Source organism: Myxocyprinus asiaticus, chromosome 4, assembly GCF_019703515.2.
Source record: "Myxocyprinus asiaticus isolate MX2 ecotype Aquarium Trade chromosome 4, UBuf_Myxa_2, whole genome shotgun sequence".
Taxonomy (NCBI): domain Eukaryota; kingdom Metazoa; phylum Chordata; class Actinopteri; order Cypriniformes; family Catostomidae; genus Myxocyprinus; species Myxocyprinus asiaticus.
The window spans coordinates 6915710-6934374 of record NC_059347.1 but is presented as its reverse complement, the minus strand read 5'-3'; the positions used below and the strand labels follow the sequence as shown (position 1 = coordinate 6934374).

The 18665-nt window shown below is 39.1% G+C and overlaps 1 protein-coding gene across 5 annotated transcripts in view; it reads left to right on the top strand.

Annotated features, from left to right (window-relative positions):
* Nucleotides 1-14186: 14186 nt before the first annotated feature.
* The window catches only part of LOC127435485 (huntingtin-interacting protein 1-related protein-like), an 85362-nt gene continuing 80883 nt past the window's right edge, over nt 14187-18665 (top strand). For 4 of the 5 annotated variants that reach the window (XM_051689058.1, XM_051689049.1, XM_051689063.1 and 1 more), the window contains exon 1: nt 14187-14430. In XM_051689058.1, the coding sequence (XP_051545018.1) occupies nt 14338-14430 (93 nt within the window). In that variant the 5' untranslated portion in view covers nt 14187-14337. The remainder of the gene's footprint in view (nt 14431-18665) is intronic. The other variant, XM_051689032.1, reaches the window with a different exon arrangement.

Sequence of the window (18665 nt, the reverse complement as noted above, 5' to 3'; positions counted from 1 at the left end):
TGAGTACATATTAATACAATCATATAAGGTGCAAACATTAATTCGCCCCATCACAGTATATGAGCCACTATAAAATCATGAATACATCAAAACATATTTTATGAAAATAAATGGCTGACACATCTGACACATCAAGCAACAAATGCCATTCATAAATCAATATCACCACCTATAGTCAAGTGAAAAAATTAATCAATAGCAAAGTGAAATACAAAATAACAGTACAATAATGATTTATATTCTACAGAGTATTGGTGAGAGACTATTTAGGGATGCTTAGTGATAACAGGAGAGATTGAAATCCTCATGTGGAGCGGGACGTGGTCGTGTGTCTGTCAGTGGGGAGAGAGGAAGTGGTAATAGCCATCACCTGGTGATTATTGATGCTAAACACCTGTGTCTAATTTCAGTGATGGTGGAGATGGGCTTTAAAAAGGCCAGTGGAACACCAGAGAGAGAGAGAGTCTGAGCCATACACACCCTGAAGCTCCATGCTGGAAAGCCATTTATTAATTGTTTGTACTGTCTATTATCATTGAAGCTGTGTGTGCGAAGTAAAAAGACTTGTTGGAAAGCAGATTCTGAGTTCAATTCAGAGAATAAAATTAGACTTACGTGGACTGCCCTGCCGACTCCTGCGCCCTCCTTTCCTCCTCAACTTGAAGAACGTTACACTGGTGCCAAAACCCAGTAGTGGGAAGAAGACTGGCCACCATGGACACCTCACCTCTGGGCAAAGTCATCCGTGCCCTGGCTAGCATCCAGGAGACTCATCACCAAGCCCTCCTCGCCCAGGAGTGGCGTTTTCCAGGAACTCCTCCAAGCACAGGCCGAGGATTGGCAGGCCTTATGGAGCTGGTTGGCTCCAGGCAGATCCTCCACCGTGGCCCTGGAAGCAACAATGAAGCCGCACCTTGCACCTCTAAAAGATGGGGCCACAGGACGATCCGGAGGCATTTTTGTGTCTGTTTGAGCAGTCTGCCACCACCTCCGGCTGGCCGTGAACCCAATGGGCCCTCCACCTGCTGCATTCCGGGGAGGCCAAGCAACAACTACCCATTGAGGACTGCCTGGACTACACGAAACTGAAGACAGCTGTCCTGCAAAGAGTTGGCTGCACACCAGAACAACACCGCTAGCAGTTCCACTCCCTCACCCTGAGCGAAGCTGGCTGCGTGTTCACGTTTGCCCAGCAGCTCCATGATGCCTGCCGAAAGTGGGTGCTTGCCGAGGAAGGCTGCGACGTGGAGGACGTCATTGATCTGATGGTGCTGGAGCATTTGACCGTTCGCCTGCCCCAAGGAACCGTGGAATGGGTATTCGCCGGGCATTCGCGGGGACGTGCACAGATGGTGTGCGGCATGCCGTGAATGTCAGCTGGTGAATCCACCAGCCACCCCAAGAGCGCCATTACCATTAATTGAGGCCCCCTTTGAAAGAATTGTTATGGACCTCTTCGGGCCATTAAAGCGGTCAGCACGCGGATATCGGTTTGTATTAGTCCTGGTGGATTATGCAATGCGATATCTGGAAGCGGTGCCTTTTCGCAACATCTCAGCACGCAGTGTTGTGGAGGCACTCTTCAAAATGATCTCCCGGGTGGGGAATCCTCACCGATCAAGGCATAAACTTTTCACCATGTAAACTTTATGAATTGCTGGGGATTCAATTGATTCGCACCAGCATTTACCACCCGCAAACTGATGGGCTGGTTGAACGATTTAATCGAACCCTGAAAAATATGATTCATAAATTCGTACATGAGGACACTAGAAACTGGGACAAATGGCTGGAACCCCTATTATTTGCAGTCAGGGAGGTCCCGCAAGCCTCCACAGGGTTTTCCCCCTTCAAGCTCCTGTATGGACATCGGCCCCGTGGGGTGCTTGACTTCATATGGGAGGCATGGGAGGAAGGACCTTGCCAAAGCAAAAATGAAAGTCAGTATGTCCTTGATCTTCGATCAAAGCTACACACGCTGGGTTGGTTGTCACAGGAAAATTTGCTCCAAGCTCAAGAGAGATAATGACAGCTCTATAATAGGGGTGCCCAGCTATGGGAATTTGCACTGGGAGACAAAGTCCTTGTATTACTGCCCACTTCGAGCATGAAATTGCTCGCCAAGTGGCAAGGACCCTTTGAGGTTACATGGCGAGTCGGGGATCTCGATTATGAGGTTAAACAAACGGATAGATGCGGAGCACATCAAATTTACCACTTCAACCTTCTTAAATTATGGAGAGTGGCGATCCCCATGTCCATGGCGACGGTAGTTCCGGAGAGGGCGGAACTCGGGCCGGAAGTGAAGTTCAAAGCCAATCCATTCACCCCGGTCCCTTGTGGAGACCACCTCTCACCGTCCAAGCTCGCAGAGGTGGCCAAGTTGCAAAAGGAATTTGCGGATGTGTTCTCTCCTCTTCCCGGTCGTATGAACCTCATACAACACCATATCGAGACCCCACTGGGAGTGGTAGTACGTAGCCGGGCGTACCGCTTGCCCGAACACAAGAAAAAAGTGATTCGGGACGAATTAGAGGCAATGCTCGAGATGGGGGTAATAGAAGAATTGCAAAGCGATTGGGCCAGCCCAGTTGTTCTCGTACCTATGAGCGATGGGTCAGTCCAGTTCTGTGTAGATCACTGAAAAGTCAACGTGGTGTCTAAATTTGACGCATACACAATGTCACAAAATTGACGAACTGCTCGATTGGTTGGGTGCGGCTCAATTTTATTCCACACTGGATTTAACAAAGGGGTATTGGCAGATCCGCTTATTTCCATTATCCCAAGAAAAAAACTGCATTTTCCACACCGTTCGGATTACACCAATTCGTCCGACTTCCATTCGGTTTGTTCAGGGCTGCCACCACATTCCAGCACCTCATGAATAAGATTCTCTGGTCGCACGCCGTGTACGTCGCTGCCTATTTAGACAACATTAATATATACAGTAATGATTTTCAGAGGCATATACAGCATCTGAAAGCCGTCCTGAGGTCGCTGAGGTGGGCGTGGCTCACAGCAAACCCGAAAAAGTGCACAATTGGATGGGTGGAAATACGGTATCTGGGCTTCCACTTGGGTCATGGGCAGGTATGGCCCCAAGTTGATAAGACCGCCACGATAGCGGCCTGACCACGACCCAAGACCAAAAAGGAGGTGAGATAGTTTATGGGGCTGGCTGGCTACTACCGAAAGTTTGTGCCAAGTTTCTCTGATGTCACCAGCCCCTTGACTGATCTCATTAAAAGGGGGGTGCCAGATCCGGTCCAGTGGACGAAGGCGCGCCAACAGGCTTTCACAAGAGTGAAATCTATACTCTGTGGTGAGCCACTTTTACATGCTCCAAACTTCTGTCTCCCCTTCATTTTGCAGACAGATGCATCAGAGAGGAGATTGGGTGCCATGCTCTCGCAGGAGGTGGAAGGTGTGGAGCAGCCTGTGCTGTACATTAGTCGTAAGCTCTCTTTGAGGGAGACTAATTACAGCATGATTGAGAAAGAGTGCCTGGCCATCAAATGGGCTGTCCTAACCCTTCACTATAACCTGCTTCGATCCTCTGCTCGGAGCACACCCCGCTTCAGTGTCTCCACCATATGAAGGATGCCAACGCGCGGATCACTCGTTGGTACCTGGCACTTCAGCTGTTCAAATTTATGGTGGTCCACAGGCCGGGGCCACAGATGGTTGTGGCTGATTTCCTCTCCAGGAATGTGTGTGTGTGTGTGTGGGGGGGTGGGGGGGGGGGATTAGCAGGTCAGACGGATCCCGGGCCTGAGTCGGGCGGTGGGGGTATGTGGAGCGGGACATGGTTGTGTGTCTGTTAGTGGGGAGAGAAGAAGCGGTAAGAGTCATTACCTGGTGATTATTGATGCTAAACACCTGTGTCTCATTTCAGTGATGGCGGAACGCCAGAGAGAGAGAGAGAGAGAGAGAGAGAGAGAGAGAGAGAGTCCGAGCCATACACACACCCTGAAGCTCCACGCTGGAAAGCTATTTATTAACTGATTTGAGATTGTACTGTCTGTTATCATTGAAGCTGTGTGTGCGAAGTAAAAAGACTTGCTGGAAAGCAAATTTTGAGTTCAATTCAGAGAATGAAATTGGACTTACGTGGACTGCCCTGCCGACTCCTGCGTCCTCCTTTCCCCCTCAACTTGAAGAACATTACACCTCATTAAGGCCCAATGGAGACATGGAATTCAAATAATACATCCAATAAGCTTCCCGCTGTTTTTTCTCCACATTCCCACCTCTTCTGAATCTATCTACCTTTTCAATTTCTGTACAGGTTGACTGTTTTATATCTTGATTACAATCATGAAAATGTCTAGAGATTGGCGATTAGCTGATTTATGTTCACTTATATGTATTTTTAAAGATCTTGACATCTTCCCAACATAGATTAATGGACAGGGGCATTTTAACATATACGTAGATCACATGTGACATAGAATATGTGATCAATGAGTTAATATAAAAGATTTTCCCGTATGCAAATCTGTGAATTGATTGGCTCTTAGAGGTGCAAGCTGCACAGTTTCTGCATGGATAACAACCCTTGACAACATGAATGTATGTTTATTTTCTGTAACTGCAGCAGATTTTACCAATTTATTTGCTAAATTACTGGATCGTTTGTGAATGAATAAGGGAGAACGTTAAAATTTTTTCCTGTAACGAAGGGTCTGTGGAAAGAATGTACCAATATTTTTAAATATTATTTTTAATTTCCTGAGAAGATTTATTGTTAGTACATAATTAACAGAAAATTATTTACTCTTTCTTTTATAATTCTGATTTAGTTATTGTTGCCTATCCAACACTTTTACCTTATTATATGCCGATTGAAGCCAATCGCGTGGATTTCCCCTTGATTTAAACTGATTAAACACTATGTGGGACTGTTCTTTAAACTTCTCCTCTGAATCACAGATCCGACATAACCGGTGGAATTGACTAAGCGGTAAACCTTTTTTTAACGAGAGAGGGTGATAACTGTCAACTGAGAATATTGTGTTTCTGTCCGTAGGCTTCCAAAAAAACATGGTATTTAATGTGTTATTCTGCTTTAAAACTAATACATCAAGGAAATGAATCGTATTTTGATCCCTTTCCATAGAAAACTTCTATGAATTTTAGAAATCTACAAATTCAAATAGTGTCTTCTCTGTCCCTGTCCAAATTAGGAAGCAATCATCAATGTACCTCATCCACAATTTTATATTTTCTATGAAGAGATTATTGTTGTGAACATAATTTGACTCAAATTTCTCCATAAAAATATTGGCATAATTTGGAGCTAACGGTGTTCCCATGGCAGTTCCATGTATTTGTAAATAAAAAAAAAATTCTTCATCAGAACAAACTTAGTTTTTAGTTTAGTTCTGTAATGAACTCTACTGATCTATCAGAGTTTTCAGATGTTATAAAGAAATCAATTGATTCCAAACCTTCTTTATGGGGAATGGACGGATATAATGAGGAGACATCTAACGTTACCAGCCAATTTTTGCTTCTAAATGTACCGATTGTATTTTAGTCAAAAAATCAGTAGTGTCTTTTATAAATGACGGAAGATTTTTTTACATAAGGTTGCAAGTGATAATCAACAAATTCAGAAACCTTTTCTGTTAAAGAACCAATACTCAACTATTGGGTGGTATGGAGGATCAGTACTGCATTTGTAGATTTTTGGAAGAGTATACAACACTGATTTCACTGGGTGATCGTTTATCAAGAACTTAAATTCTTTCTCAGTTATCCATTTATTTTTGACAGCTTTATTCATTAATATATAAAGTTCTGATTTATAATTCAATGTTGTATTGAACAATAATTTAGTGTGACATCTCTCATCCTTTAACATACATTTAACCTTCCTTACATATTTGTGTTTATCTTGTGTACAAGGTTCAAGGAATGAGGAAGCGGGAGGTGGCAAATCCAACTCAAAGGAAAATTTATTAATAACAGAAAACACGTTCACTTGACGGTGTAACGCTAAAGCTTCACAGATACACTCAAACGCTCTGGGAATGGCAACGGCCAACACACACACAACTTGTCAGCTGAACTCTCTCTTCCACTCTTTGGTCTGGCCCCTTTTTATTTCCCCCATCTCTCACTGTGAACATAGAAACAGCAATTACCAGCAATTCATCTCAAGTGAAAACACTTACCGCTTCCTCTATCCCCAGACGAATGATTGACCATGCCCTCACCTCCACATCTTGTATCACTATACCCCCTCCTTTATCTGTGTGACAAGGAGGAGGGCAATCAGCCGAAGAGAGGGATAGGTGCAACGAGATGCAACAGTTTGGGAGAGAGCTACAGGCAGCTGCCCTGTATGCGTTTACGTTTGTGTGTCTTTGTGTTTAAGTTTATTAAAAAACATTACTTTGATGCTTCCTCCGGTTCCTGCCTCCTCCTTTCCACTGAACCCTGTTACAGTCTGTTTTTTGAAAAACAATAGATTCATCTTAAGCTAGCTATTGTAATGCATGTCTTTGATTTCTCCCTAAATTATCCCTTTTAAATGAAGTGTTTCCACTTTTTAATAAGTCCTCCATGTCATTTTCCACCAATCTGAAGAAGGTATTAACAGAGGGATTAGTTATTTGAGGAGTGAACGTGCTTTTAGGTTTAAACACCTTAGAGGAACTATAAGTTCCTGCGATTTGCGATGGCCCAAAAAAAAAAAAAAAAACTTTAATCTGTCTCATAAATTTAAACAGTTCTACTTTGACCAAAAACAGGTTAGTAATAGGGGAAGGAATGAAAGAAAGACCTTTGTTTAATACAGTTACATGATCTTGAGATAGCTGTTTCTCTGATAAATTAAACACTACATTGTCCTTTTCATTGTCTACTTCAACTGTATTAATGAACTCGATCGAATTTACCTGCTGTAACTTCCGGACCCTCGACTCTCCTCTCGTTGGTTTCCTTTTCTTGTTTTTGTATGTTCTGATTTCCGAGTTGGTTCCAAAAAAGTTTTCCTTGAGGTGGAAGCAATGCTGGAGGTAGTTGTTGCAGAAGACATGGGTGAATTGGATTCATTCGATTTCGAATATTGGAAATGTTGGGCCCATCTTGTGTTGTGATATTTTCTATGGGGTGTACTGAACATCCACTTGTAGACTTTACTTTCCTTGTAATCCATGGTGTCTCATTGAAACTTTCGTAGTTTTTTTAGATTCTCTCAAAATGAATCCAGTTCATGTTGAATATTCTTTCGTGACTCTTCCAGCTTGCTGAGATTGTAAGTTGTTTGAATTTCTTTTTCACATTTGCTGAGAGAATTCTCAATGTTGGACAGTTAGTAGAAAATTAAATAATCAAAAGCATCAAGTCCATAGAGCAATGAAGTTAAGAATCTCACTCCACCTTTGGCAGAAGTTTTCATCATCTCTGCCGATTGTGGGGGCTTTTTCCATACATAACCCTCTTGGTATTCTTCCACTGCAATAATATTCACTCAAGGTTTTAGCATGAAGTTCAAAGCGAAAGTGTTTTTGATGGAATTTCTTGGGTTTCTCTTCCAACTGGTGCAATGACTCTTTCTAGGGTGATTTGATCAAATAAATCTCCAGGGATCAGGATTCTAGATTTATCTCCTGTGCTGTAGGTGAACATTTTCACTCTTGCATCTAATGATTCACTGATTGTCTCAAAAGGCATTTTGGTGGCAGCTAGTGATTAGAGAATTCAACTACGATCAAAGAAATGGAATCACTGTGCTCTACCAGTACAGGGTGCGTAGATCCACAAAAAATATTTGACAGTCTCAACAGCAAAATGATCTGCACTTCTTTTTCTCAATTTCTTATATTTTATTCATATCTCACAGTACAGGAGAACACAGACGTTTCGGCCTCACGGCCTTCTTCAGTATGCAGTTTTGTTATACATCTGCACAGGGTTTTTTTTCTTTTTAATAAAGTCTGATGGATTCCCGGGTGTGGGCATCAACTTCTAATTACATGTAATTGGAACACTCAACAAACACGATTCTCTCCTTAATTACTCAACAAGCTTGTTAATTAGACCGGACATTTTAGTGCATGTGTGAAGTGATCCAATATGTTAATCAATCATCACATTGTTTATGGGATAATTTCTTGTATTCTAAGATGGGCCTTACATATATTACAGTTCTCAATGCTAAACTGCTTCATGTTGGGTAAAGACTCAAAGAACTCAGAGGTAGATTGTTGACAAAAATTAGAAGTTTACAGATTACTATAAAACACAGAGCAAAAATTGGCAATGATTCTGGGGTCCTCAACAATGTCACCACTAATATGCAGTTGTTCAATATGATTATTTTTGGCTTGTTGCCTCTGAAGTCGGAAAAAGTAGGCAGAGCTCTGTTCACCATCTTCAAGCCATTTTCTTCGAGATCTTATAAAGTCTCCTTCAGACTTTCCTTTGTATATATCCTCTAATTGATGTTGCTGTTCAGTAAGTTCTGCTTTTTCCAATTCTGATAGTTCTTCTACTTTTTTAGATAATAAAGAGGAAATGTTAGCTATAATTTTATCCTCATCGATTTTCTCCTTTTAGCTAGGTCACTACAATATTTCCTAAAAAAGTTTCCAATTTCCAGTTTAAGTTCCCAGTTGCTACAGTAATTGTTATCTATTTTCGCTTTATTCCAGTAGGACAAGATCAGCTTTTCTACACCGGTGACAATATCATTATGCTGAAGAATTTAATCATTCCGTTTCAAGCATGCAGATTTTCTGTTTAAATTAGCTGAAGATTTAAAGGGAATATTTATAGAGATAGCCTTGTGGTCAGAAAATGGGGATGGTATTATATCAGTGACAATATTTTCTAAATCCTTAGAAGTAAGCCAATAATCAGTCCTAGAATGACTCAATAATCAATTATTACTCCATGTAAAAGATTCTTGTAATGAGTGAGATTTCCTCCATGCATTGATTAAGGAAAATTTCTCCATAAATGTAATTACATAATTAGGACTGAGATTACCAGTCTGTGGAGGCCATCAATCTAATGTACTTTTCAGAACTACATTAAAATTCCCTCCTAAGATTAGTGACGAATTGGGATACCTGGCTAACATGTGAATCACCGATCCCCTAATCTGTCAAAAAAGGCCTTATTTTCTTTTTGTAAATTAAAACCATAAACATTTATGATAATACACGTTAAATTTGACATTTCAAGTGCAAGTAGAATGTAATACCCATGCACATCACAATCAGAACTTGATATTTTCCCTTTAAAGCGATTTTTCAAAATACAAACCCCAGCAGAGTGTGTAGTGTAACCGGTTGTGACGAGCTCAAGTTCGGTTGTAATCATTTTATGAATAGGTGTGTTCGACTTCATGCAGCGCTGCGCAGAGGATAGTACAAGGATAGTAAAACCTGAGATCACCTACCTTGTGGGGCCCAGCCAGCGGTCCCCATGAGGGAAATGGCTTATTAAACATACTAAACTATGTTTTTTTGAAAATGTAAAAATGCAAAAAGGTTTCTGTGAGGGTTAGGTTTAGGGGTAGGGTTAGGGGGTAGAAAGTGTCATTAGATCTGTATAAAATCCATAAAATGCATGGAAGCCTGTGGAGAGTCCCCACAATGATATAAAAACAAGTTTGTGTGTGTGTGTGTGTTTGTGTTTGTGGGTGAGACGAGAGCGAAAGAGAGAGAAAGAGAGGGAGCCCAAGGACGCATTTCAATCAAAATTGAAATAAATTTAGGATAATATAGACATTGTTTGTCAGTCTTATCCGATGTACTTAAAGGAATAGTTCACCCAAAAATGAAAATTTGCTGATAATTTACTCACACTCAGACCATCCAAGATGTATCTGAGTTTCTTTCTTCATCAAAACAGAATTTAAGACTTTTAGGATTTCATTACAGGCCTCCTCCTTTAAACAATGCAAGTGAATGTACGCCATTTTTTGACAGTCCAAAATGCATATTTAGGGTGCATCAAAATAATCCAAACGATTGATTATTTTTAGAGAGTCACAATCTGCTTTTTCATATTTGGATTTATAAAGGTTATGATAAAAAAAGCCAAATTTTGTCCTAAACCAGTTTCTGAACTTCTATTAAAATGTCAATAATCTTAAGCTTATTTATTTATTTTTTTGTCTGTCTTTGTTTCTCAAGGCCGAAAAGGATGAACTTTTTCACCTTTTTCAATCTACCTGGGTTTTGATCGGATATATGCTCCATTTGCTTTTTCTATGTACATCTCGTCCAATTTAGACTGCAAGGATTGTAATTTTGTTGTGTTTTCTGGTGTTACAAGCATTAAAATTGGACGCTTAGTGAATGAGAATGGATTGGCACTCGACTCATTATCTCAAAGGAGACGGGTGACGTGAGCTCCACTGACACACCCTGTGTCTGAATATCCATACTTCCCTACCATATAGTATGCCAAAAACAGTATGCCAGTGGAGTAGTATGTCCGAATCCATAATATTCATAAGACAGTAAAGGAGAAATGCCCAGATGACCTACTACTTCTGGCGGGAATCCGAAGTGTGGATCGGTTGAACAATTTCCTATACCACAATGCATCTGGAGCTGAGGAGATGTTACATTCAAACACTGGATTTAAAACAAATGGTGGAGAACCATGGGGCGGAAGGCTGTTTTCAACAGTAAGTGCTGTATACACAAAGAACGTTGCTCATTGTGCTTAAATGGCCCTTGTTTAACCGAACTTGATTGGATTATTTTCACGGTTGTTTGTGCCACGTCATATATTCTGGTGGAACCATGCGTACATTCCCGGATGTTTGTATGTCCAAATTCTATTCATACTGCCTCTCACATACCTAAAGAGCGTACTGTTTTACCGGCCGAGAAATGCGTTTCTTATCAAATACAGTACATAGTGTGACAGTATGCGGTTTCAGACGCAGTTACAGTCTTCACTCCTATTGGTTGTTGCTGTTGAAAGTCGCTCCTCATTTGCATCAAGTTAAACTTTTCTCAACTTTGTCTGTTGCTTGCCATGACCACATCTATTAGCCAGAGGTCGCTGTCGCTGGTGTCGCCGGAAGTCTCCAGCTCTCATTGACAATATGAATGAGATGAGGTCGCTATGTTGCTGGAAGTTGCTGCATGTGTGTAGGCTCACTAGGAGCATGACCTCGCTTTGCAGGGCCCCCTGGTGGCTTGGTCCTGGGTTAATTACTAGTAATGTGGGAAACACTTTTTAAATATTTTATTTATTTACAACAAAAGATGATTAGTTCGCTATAAGCATGTGTAACAGTTAAACAAGAATTTAAGAAATGCTTCAAATAGTTTTAATTGTCCAGTTTTAGGTCAAGGTTACAGTGTTGCAGTGTAACTGCAAGACACTGTTGTAGTTTTTAAAGTAGGGTACAACAGGGCTAAAGGCTCCCTGGGGTAAAAGGCACTTTTGATTTTATTTTCTCCTAAAACAATAAACAACAACAAAAACTACCACAGTACTTTCCTAAACACCTGTTTGCCACTATGCACTGCAACATTTTCCTGTTCCATGAGATCATTGCGTGCAATGTCTAGAGGTTGATTTTGAGGTAATTTGATCTAATACTGTAATTTTTAATTTTTGCTAATCGATGTAGCTTATGTACCTAAAATTATAAAAAAAATTTAAAGACAAAATACATATTTGTCATTTTCAGTTTTGTTCAATGTGATTAAATCGAAAGTTTTTCTATAACTGTTCAATAGCCAAAGTGAAAGGATAGAGTTTGGGGTAAAAAGCTCCCTTGTTGCAGGGGCTAAAGTGGGGGTAATAGATTTGATGTGAAGAAGAATTATCAAAGTGGGCTCACATTGACTGATCCAGTTACAATTGAGATTCTTTTGTTTATAAAATCATTGAGATGTTATGAAATGCCAAATGTGATTGAAATTAACAAGAAATAGTTATCCCTTTTCTGAAGTGGTTGATACTCAGAAAAAGCTTCTTGAAGTATTTGCATAAGTTTTGGACAAATTTTGCCCTATAAAAGTAACTACTGTCCCTAAATCTACACATATCACTTTAACCCCCCTGTGGTTAAAATACCCCCTCCTCACCTGCTCCATCAATATTCAATAAAAAGAAATGTATTTTTTTCAACCTTGAAAAAAATTTAAATAAACTAATTTTCCTTAAGGTGTGCCTTTAGCACAGTTGTACCCTACTTTAACTGCTGTCACAGTTTAACATTACCCAAATAAATAAATAAAAGTTTAATGACATTTCCAGCTATGAATGAATGTCCATTAACGATCTGTTGAGCCTTAATATAATGCAATACTGTTTTTTTAATACTATGTCAGATTTAAATTTTTTTTTTTTTTTTTTTTTTTTACAAGTTTAAAGACTTCTACATCCAATAATTTGTGAAATCAACAATTTAGAGTTCATTTATATTCCAAAAGTAAATATACTATGGTTTTGAAGGTCGTAATATTTTCACTTTTTCGCTTTATAAATGCTAAGCCAAAAAGTAAACAAAACAAAGGTTTGTAATTTCTTTTGTGTCATCACGCATCTGGTATCACCGGAAATATTTTTCATCTTGGTGCCAAATTTAAGTGTTCTTTGCGTAGTTTGTTTTCTCTGTGCATTTTCTGTGTGCATTTTGTGCAGCAATTGTAGTCTTTTTGCAATAAACTGAGCTAGATGAAACTAATGGTTTGAATATTCTTTCATCGTCTTGCTCCTTTTGAATTGTTGACAGGAGATGCCTGAAACGTTTCGGTGTGGTAGGTGTCAAACTGTCCTTCATGAAGAATGTGGAATAATGTTGAACTTCTGCTGAACAAGGACATGAACACAGTCCGCCTGTTCAGCGATAACGAACAAGAGTCCTGGAACATTTGAATCAAGTGCACATCCTGATCAAGTGCACATCCTGGTTAAAATCTCATCCTCTGAAAAGTTAAACAAATACATGATAATCTAGAGGGTCATTAGCTCAATTTGGTTCTAGCTTGAGAAAACAGTTAAAGGACCGTGTCTTCCAATGTTCTCAGATTAAACATCTGAATCGCACATCAGATGTGCATGAGATTGCAATAAATTAAATTACATGTTTTAAATAAAATGAAAATTTGTTATGAGCTGCTGCATACATTAAAATTCTATTTAAGCATTCTAATGGCTTTGCTGTCAGAGTGGCATTCTTAAAGATTTTAGTTTTTTAAATCATTGATATAATATGGGATTTAATATTTAATCATTATTATACTGTTTATCAGTCTGTCATTAGATTCTTTAGAAATACCTTAAAAAATATCTTCTATGGGGACAAGTGAATGATGAAACTTGTTTTACTTCTAAAAGTCCATGCTATATTATGATCGGATACTCTATGCAGATAAGTAGGTAACATTTTACATTAATGTTCCCTATGTTAAGTGTTTTTAAAGGGGTTTTAATTACCAATATGTCATTTACACATACATTATAAATAATTTATATGCAGTTATTGCAACATGCATAAAAAGGGCAACTTTCATCTTTCTTGCCAAATACTGAGCATGTTATAAATGCACATATTCATACTTATTTTAATCAAAAACATAATGTAGCAAAAATAGACAAATCATAGTGAGATTAAAAGGAGCAATTGTTATTTTGCTAGTCAACTTTGTGTTTATATTCAATAGCCTACTGTAATGTCTTGACTCACTTGTGTTGTCACTTTCTTTGTCACATTGATGTCAAAAGAATGGTTTTACCTAGTCCTAGTTACCGTTAGACTTTTCAGGTCTTCATATTCATTCATAGCATAATAAAGCCTGATGACCATTAAAGCATACTTTCATGTACAGGTTTCTATCGTTGGCAGCTATATAATAAAGGATTCCGTGTCCACTTTTGGTTGCTGATGTTAAATAAGTGTTATTAAGCATTTATAACGTGACATAAATTGGCTCTATTTGGCAGGTATTACATGAAAGTCACGTTCATATATGTTGTTATAACCGCATATTAATGATTCATAATGCATTTATAAATTAAATGTTTAATGAACCCCTTTATACTCCATTAACAAAGGGAGCATTAATATAAAGCAATGTTTGTCTGCAAATAGAATGTCTCTCTCTGTCTCTCCACCTCTCTCTCCTCCCACAGCAATGATGTAGTAGCTAGGACTCAATCCGGCAAGAAGCGAGAGCAGGTTTTTTTTTTTTTTTTTTTTTTTTTTCTGCGTCGCGGTGTCCTTCGTTGCGACCTATAAAATAAACCTCACACTGGATTGTAAAATTACGAATACTTGGACCAAAAGGCATTTTTGCTACGAAACTATTTGTCACCCACAAAAATTACGAGGCACCATACAGGATGAATTCAATACGACAGATGCCGTCGCGGGTGAAAAGCAAAAGGACGGAAACGATTCTTGGAGCCGAGAGAGAGCATTTCGAAAAACAGCAGGTAATGAATGGTCGATTGGTTACACTGTGTGGCGGTGCCATCAGCTTTTCGATCTGCATACTCTGCCAGCAATGGTTACATTTTTACAATATAAAGAATAAACCATCAGAATATCATTATTGTGGGTGCACGATTCCAAGCGTTTAAGCTCTAATGTGCTACACAATCCATTGCCGTAATCGCGTATTGACAGAAGATGTCGGTCATTAACTACAAATGTGTTGACGTGAGAGCGTTTATTTTGTCGATTACTTAGTCATTGCAAACCGTATTGCTGAAACGAAGCGAAATGTTTTTAATACGACTGGTCAGACTCGTTTTCAATCATTAAAAACTCGTTGCACCTGTCCATACAACTTAGTCACCTGCGATGAACGTTGCCAACAGATATATTCAGATCGGCTGTTAACATACGATAAAATATATGGCGTTGTTTGTTACTGGAAGTTTCTGAATTAGAGAAGAAATTACTTAACTACATATGGAAATGGGAAATGTCCGTAAATGATTAGGTTCATCAATTGTGGGAACGTGTGTATTTAAGTAAATCGTTAAGACGTCCTAAGTAAACAGTTGTCACAGTTTATATTGCCAAAGCAAATTAACCAAAATAACTTTGCTACAACAAATCGCAAACAAATAATAATAATAATAATAATAATAATAATAATAATAAAAGACAAACAAATAGCAAACAAACGACATTAGGCCCATTCATACTCGGGCCCTATCAAAAGTCAAAATGACCTAACTGACATACAGTATCCGTCCCTGGTCAAAAACTCCTAAAGGATTGCTAATGTAGGCCTGTTGCTATTGCTAATTAATTGTCCATCATAATTTGGAACCAATCATAAAGGAATCAAATAGGAACCCTCTCAAACTTCAGTTTCTCATTTTAGTTTAGAATATTAATTAATAGAAAATCCATATTTGATTCATTTAGGATTGGTTACAAATTAGTATAGAAAGTACATGAGCAATAGGCTACATGTGTATTCCTGTAGGTGTTTTTGACTAATGATCAGAGATTGTTCTGAAAGAATTGCTTATATTTTCTGTTCAGGCCCTTACAGATTTTTTTTTAAAAGTAAAGTTAATCAAAACCTGTTTGTTATTTGAGGGTGTGAGGTCATGTTTGTTCTTCATTTATAGCCAGACCTTAAAATTTACAGACAGAACTTAAAATGTTTTTTCTTCCACTGTATTGAGGTACATTGCATTTTAAACATTTCAACCAAATAAAGAGTGGAGTCATACATAAATGTCCTGGGACAGTGAATGTAGAGTCACTGTATATTTTGTTACATTTTATTGCTCTTTAAAGCAAATAAATCCATGTCTACAGTGGTAAGTCCTTAAATTGTGCTTTGACATGTTGCCTGTTCAATTTAATTAGTTCCTTAAAATAATATTTTGCAAGTTACGCTCAATCTACAGCATTTGTGGGATAATGCATATTACCACAAAAAAATTATTTTGTCCCTCCTTTTCTTTGAACCTGGAATATTCCTTTAATGTTGGCCTCTGATTAATAACTATAATTTTTACATTAGTGTGTTGATGTTTGTGTTTTATGAACCATCATATATTAAAACATGTCAAAAATCACATGCTCTTTGAAGGCTCCTAATTTTTCTTGGGTTATGCAAGTCCAACAACCTGGTTTGGCAGGTTCTTCTTGGCTCAGCTGTGGTGTGTACTACAGTGCATAGCTTTGCTGAAATTATCAATGTCTTTCAGTGTGGAGTACAGACTAAATGTGCTAAATGACTTCAGCTATATTTATGCAATGAAAATAGCACCTAACAATTAATTGGTGGTTGTAGGACATATCTCTTTGAAAAAGAAAATTGCAGAACTGTGTATGTTTAGGTGTTCATGACAATTGACCAGAGTTTTGCAACCTGAAAGCAAGTTGAATGGTTATATAAAACATGAGGAGGATCATTATCCCTCCATAGGGCATCATTCCTGAGGGAAGTCACTTATTTTGGGCTTGTTTTTCCAGACCAGGTCACTACTTTCTCGCGATAACACTGCATTCAAACCATGTTTTTTTTTTTCTTACTTCAAGGTCAGATATGGCACATAGTGCTGTGTGTTTACTTTACAGCTCTGTGCGTTTTGTGTCGCTTCGCTGTAAGTTCCCATGTGAGTTGAGTTGTCCTGCATTGACGAAGTTTGCCAGGCAACCGAGTGCCTTTGTGTTCTCTGTGTAAAGCAGGTGTCCAGCGGAGGTGTATGTATGTAGAGACCATATGATTGTGGGACATCCCTGTGGGAGGGAGGGGAGTTAATTGGAGAGAACAGGGTGCATTGTACATGCTGAGCTAATGCTAACACTATGGCTCAAAGTATTAATGTGTCATTAATATTCTAGCAATGCTACCAAAAACAGTATTCACACATAAATCTGACTATGGGAAAGGGGTGTTCTTAGGCACAAAGTGGCTTTTGCTTTTGGGTCATTCTGTGTCAACTGAACCAGAGGTCTCAGGATCAAAACTTTGTTTTTGATCATTTTGTTTGTTTGTTTGTCTGTTTTTTCCAGTGATAGATAAACATAAATGATGATGAAAGCCAAAATATGAAATCACATGGATCAATGTTTACTGAGTAATCCATTATTTTGTAGAGGGGGGTTATGGTGGAATTCAATAAGCAAAAAGTCCAGTTTTCTCTCTAGAGTTTATTTGTAAATGGAAAGTTTTACACACACACACTTTATACTTTTCTGGTAACCTGAGACACACACACATAAACAGCTCCTTACTCCTTCATTCCATCCTTGTTACTGCTCCCTGATTTCATTTTTGAAAATACTGTATTCTTCATGGCTATACATTCTTAAACACGCTGTACTCCACATGGCCCCAAAATAATGCTAAATCAACTTGAGCAGTTTATATGTGTTATACTCATAAGAATAAACAATAATTATTATTTTTTTAATTAATCGTCAAAGTGATTTTCACCTATGAATTTGGAGCAAAACTACAGGTCAAAACAATAACCTTAGAAAGGTGACTGCATCATTATTTTATTTTAACTCAGAGATAGGTAGATCTACTACTAAAATCATTTGACTTCAGCACCCCTTGTTACATTTTATGCCAGTGTTTCAAAAATATAAATTCAGTAGTTCGTATGTTATTGTATCTTGTGTTGAAGTGGTAAATGTCTTTGGCTTGCTGTCCGTATACTGGAGGGCTCTGAGCTCGAGACTCAACTTGAGTCCTGATTACCCCCGACGGACTTTACTTATTTAGATAAATAATGAATCTAGAGTATAGGTAGAGAGGGGGTGGAGATGGGATGTCAGGAGAGTTGTCACAAGAAGCAGTTAAGCAGCGGTTTATATACTCCTACTTGCGGGCTGTGATTTGTCATTTTAAAATTAACATGCTCCTCCCGAACCTCTGTTAATTAACTCCATTTCAGTAGTTTGTATGTTAATGTAATCTTGTATTGAAGTGGTAAACTTCTTTGGCTTGCTGTCCTTATACTGGAGGGCTCGGAGCTTGAGACACAACTTGAGTCCTGATTACCCCCTAAAAAGGCATTAAGGTGAAAGATCGGTACCAACGAGAGTTGGCTCGCGCTGCATTCGAAAGGGAGGGCACACGCTGCAATTCGAATGGGAGCCTGCTCTAACGAGAGAGTGGTTTAGCTCGTGGCATTCGAACGGGTAAGCCCAGCATGCATTCGAACGAGGTCCACTCTGCGTCTGAAACGGAAAGCCCGTCCATCGCCTCAGAGGGGAGAGCCCATAATACAAGGACGTGGATGAGCTTGAACAGCATTTGATTAAAGGGCCTATGCTGTGATTCGAATGGGAGACCTCCACTAAGCAAGATGTGGATGGGCTCACAGCATTCGAACTGGGAAAGTGAGAAAGGCAGTTGGCTCACATGGCGATTTGAATGGGATACTGCTCTATTTTGGCTCTATTTCGAAGGGGTAAGCCCAGCATGCATCCGAACATGGGTCCACTCTGCATCCGAATGGAAAAGCCCACTCAGCGCTTCGAAAGGGAGAGCCCACTATACGTGTGAACATGGGTGGGCTCACGCAGCATTCAAACAGGAGGGCTCTTACTGTGATTCGATAGGGAGGATTTTTGTTTTTATATATATATATATATATATATATATATATTAGTACAGGAGTGGTGATGGCTTAGTGGGCTAAAGCACATAACTTGTAATCATATGGTTGCTGGTTTGATCCCC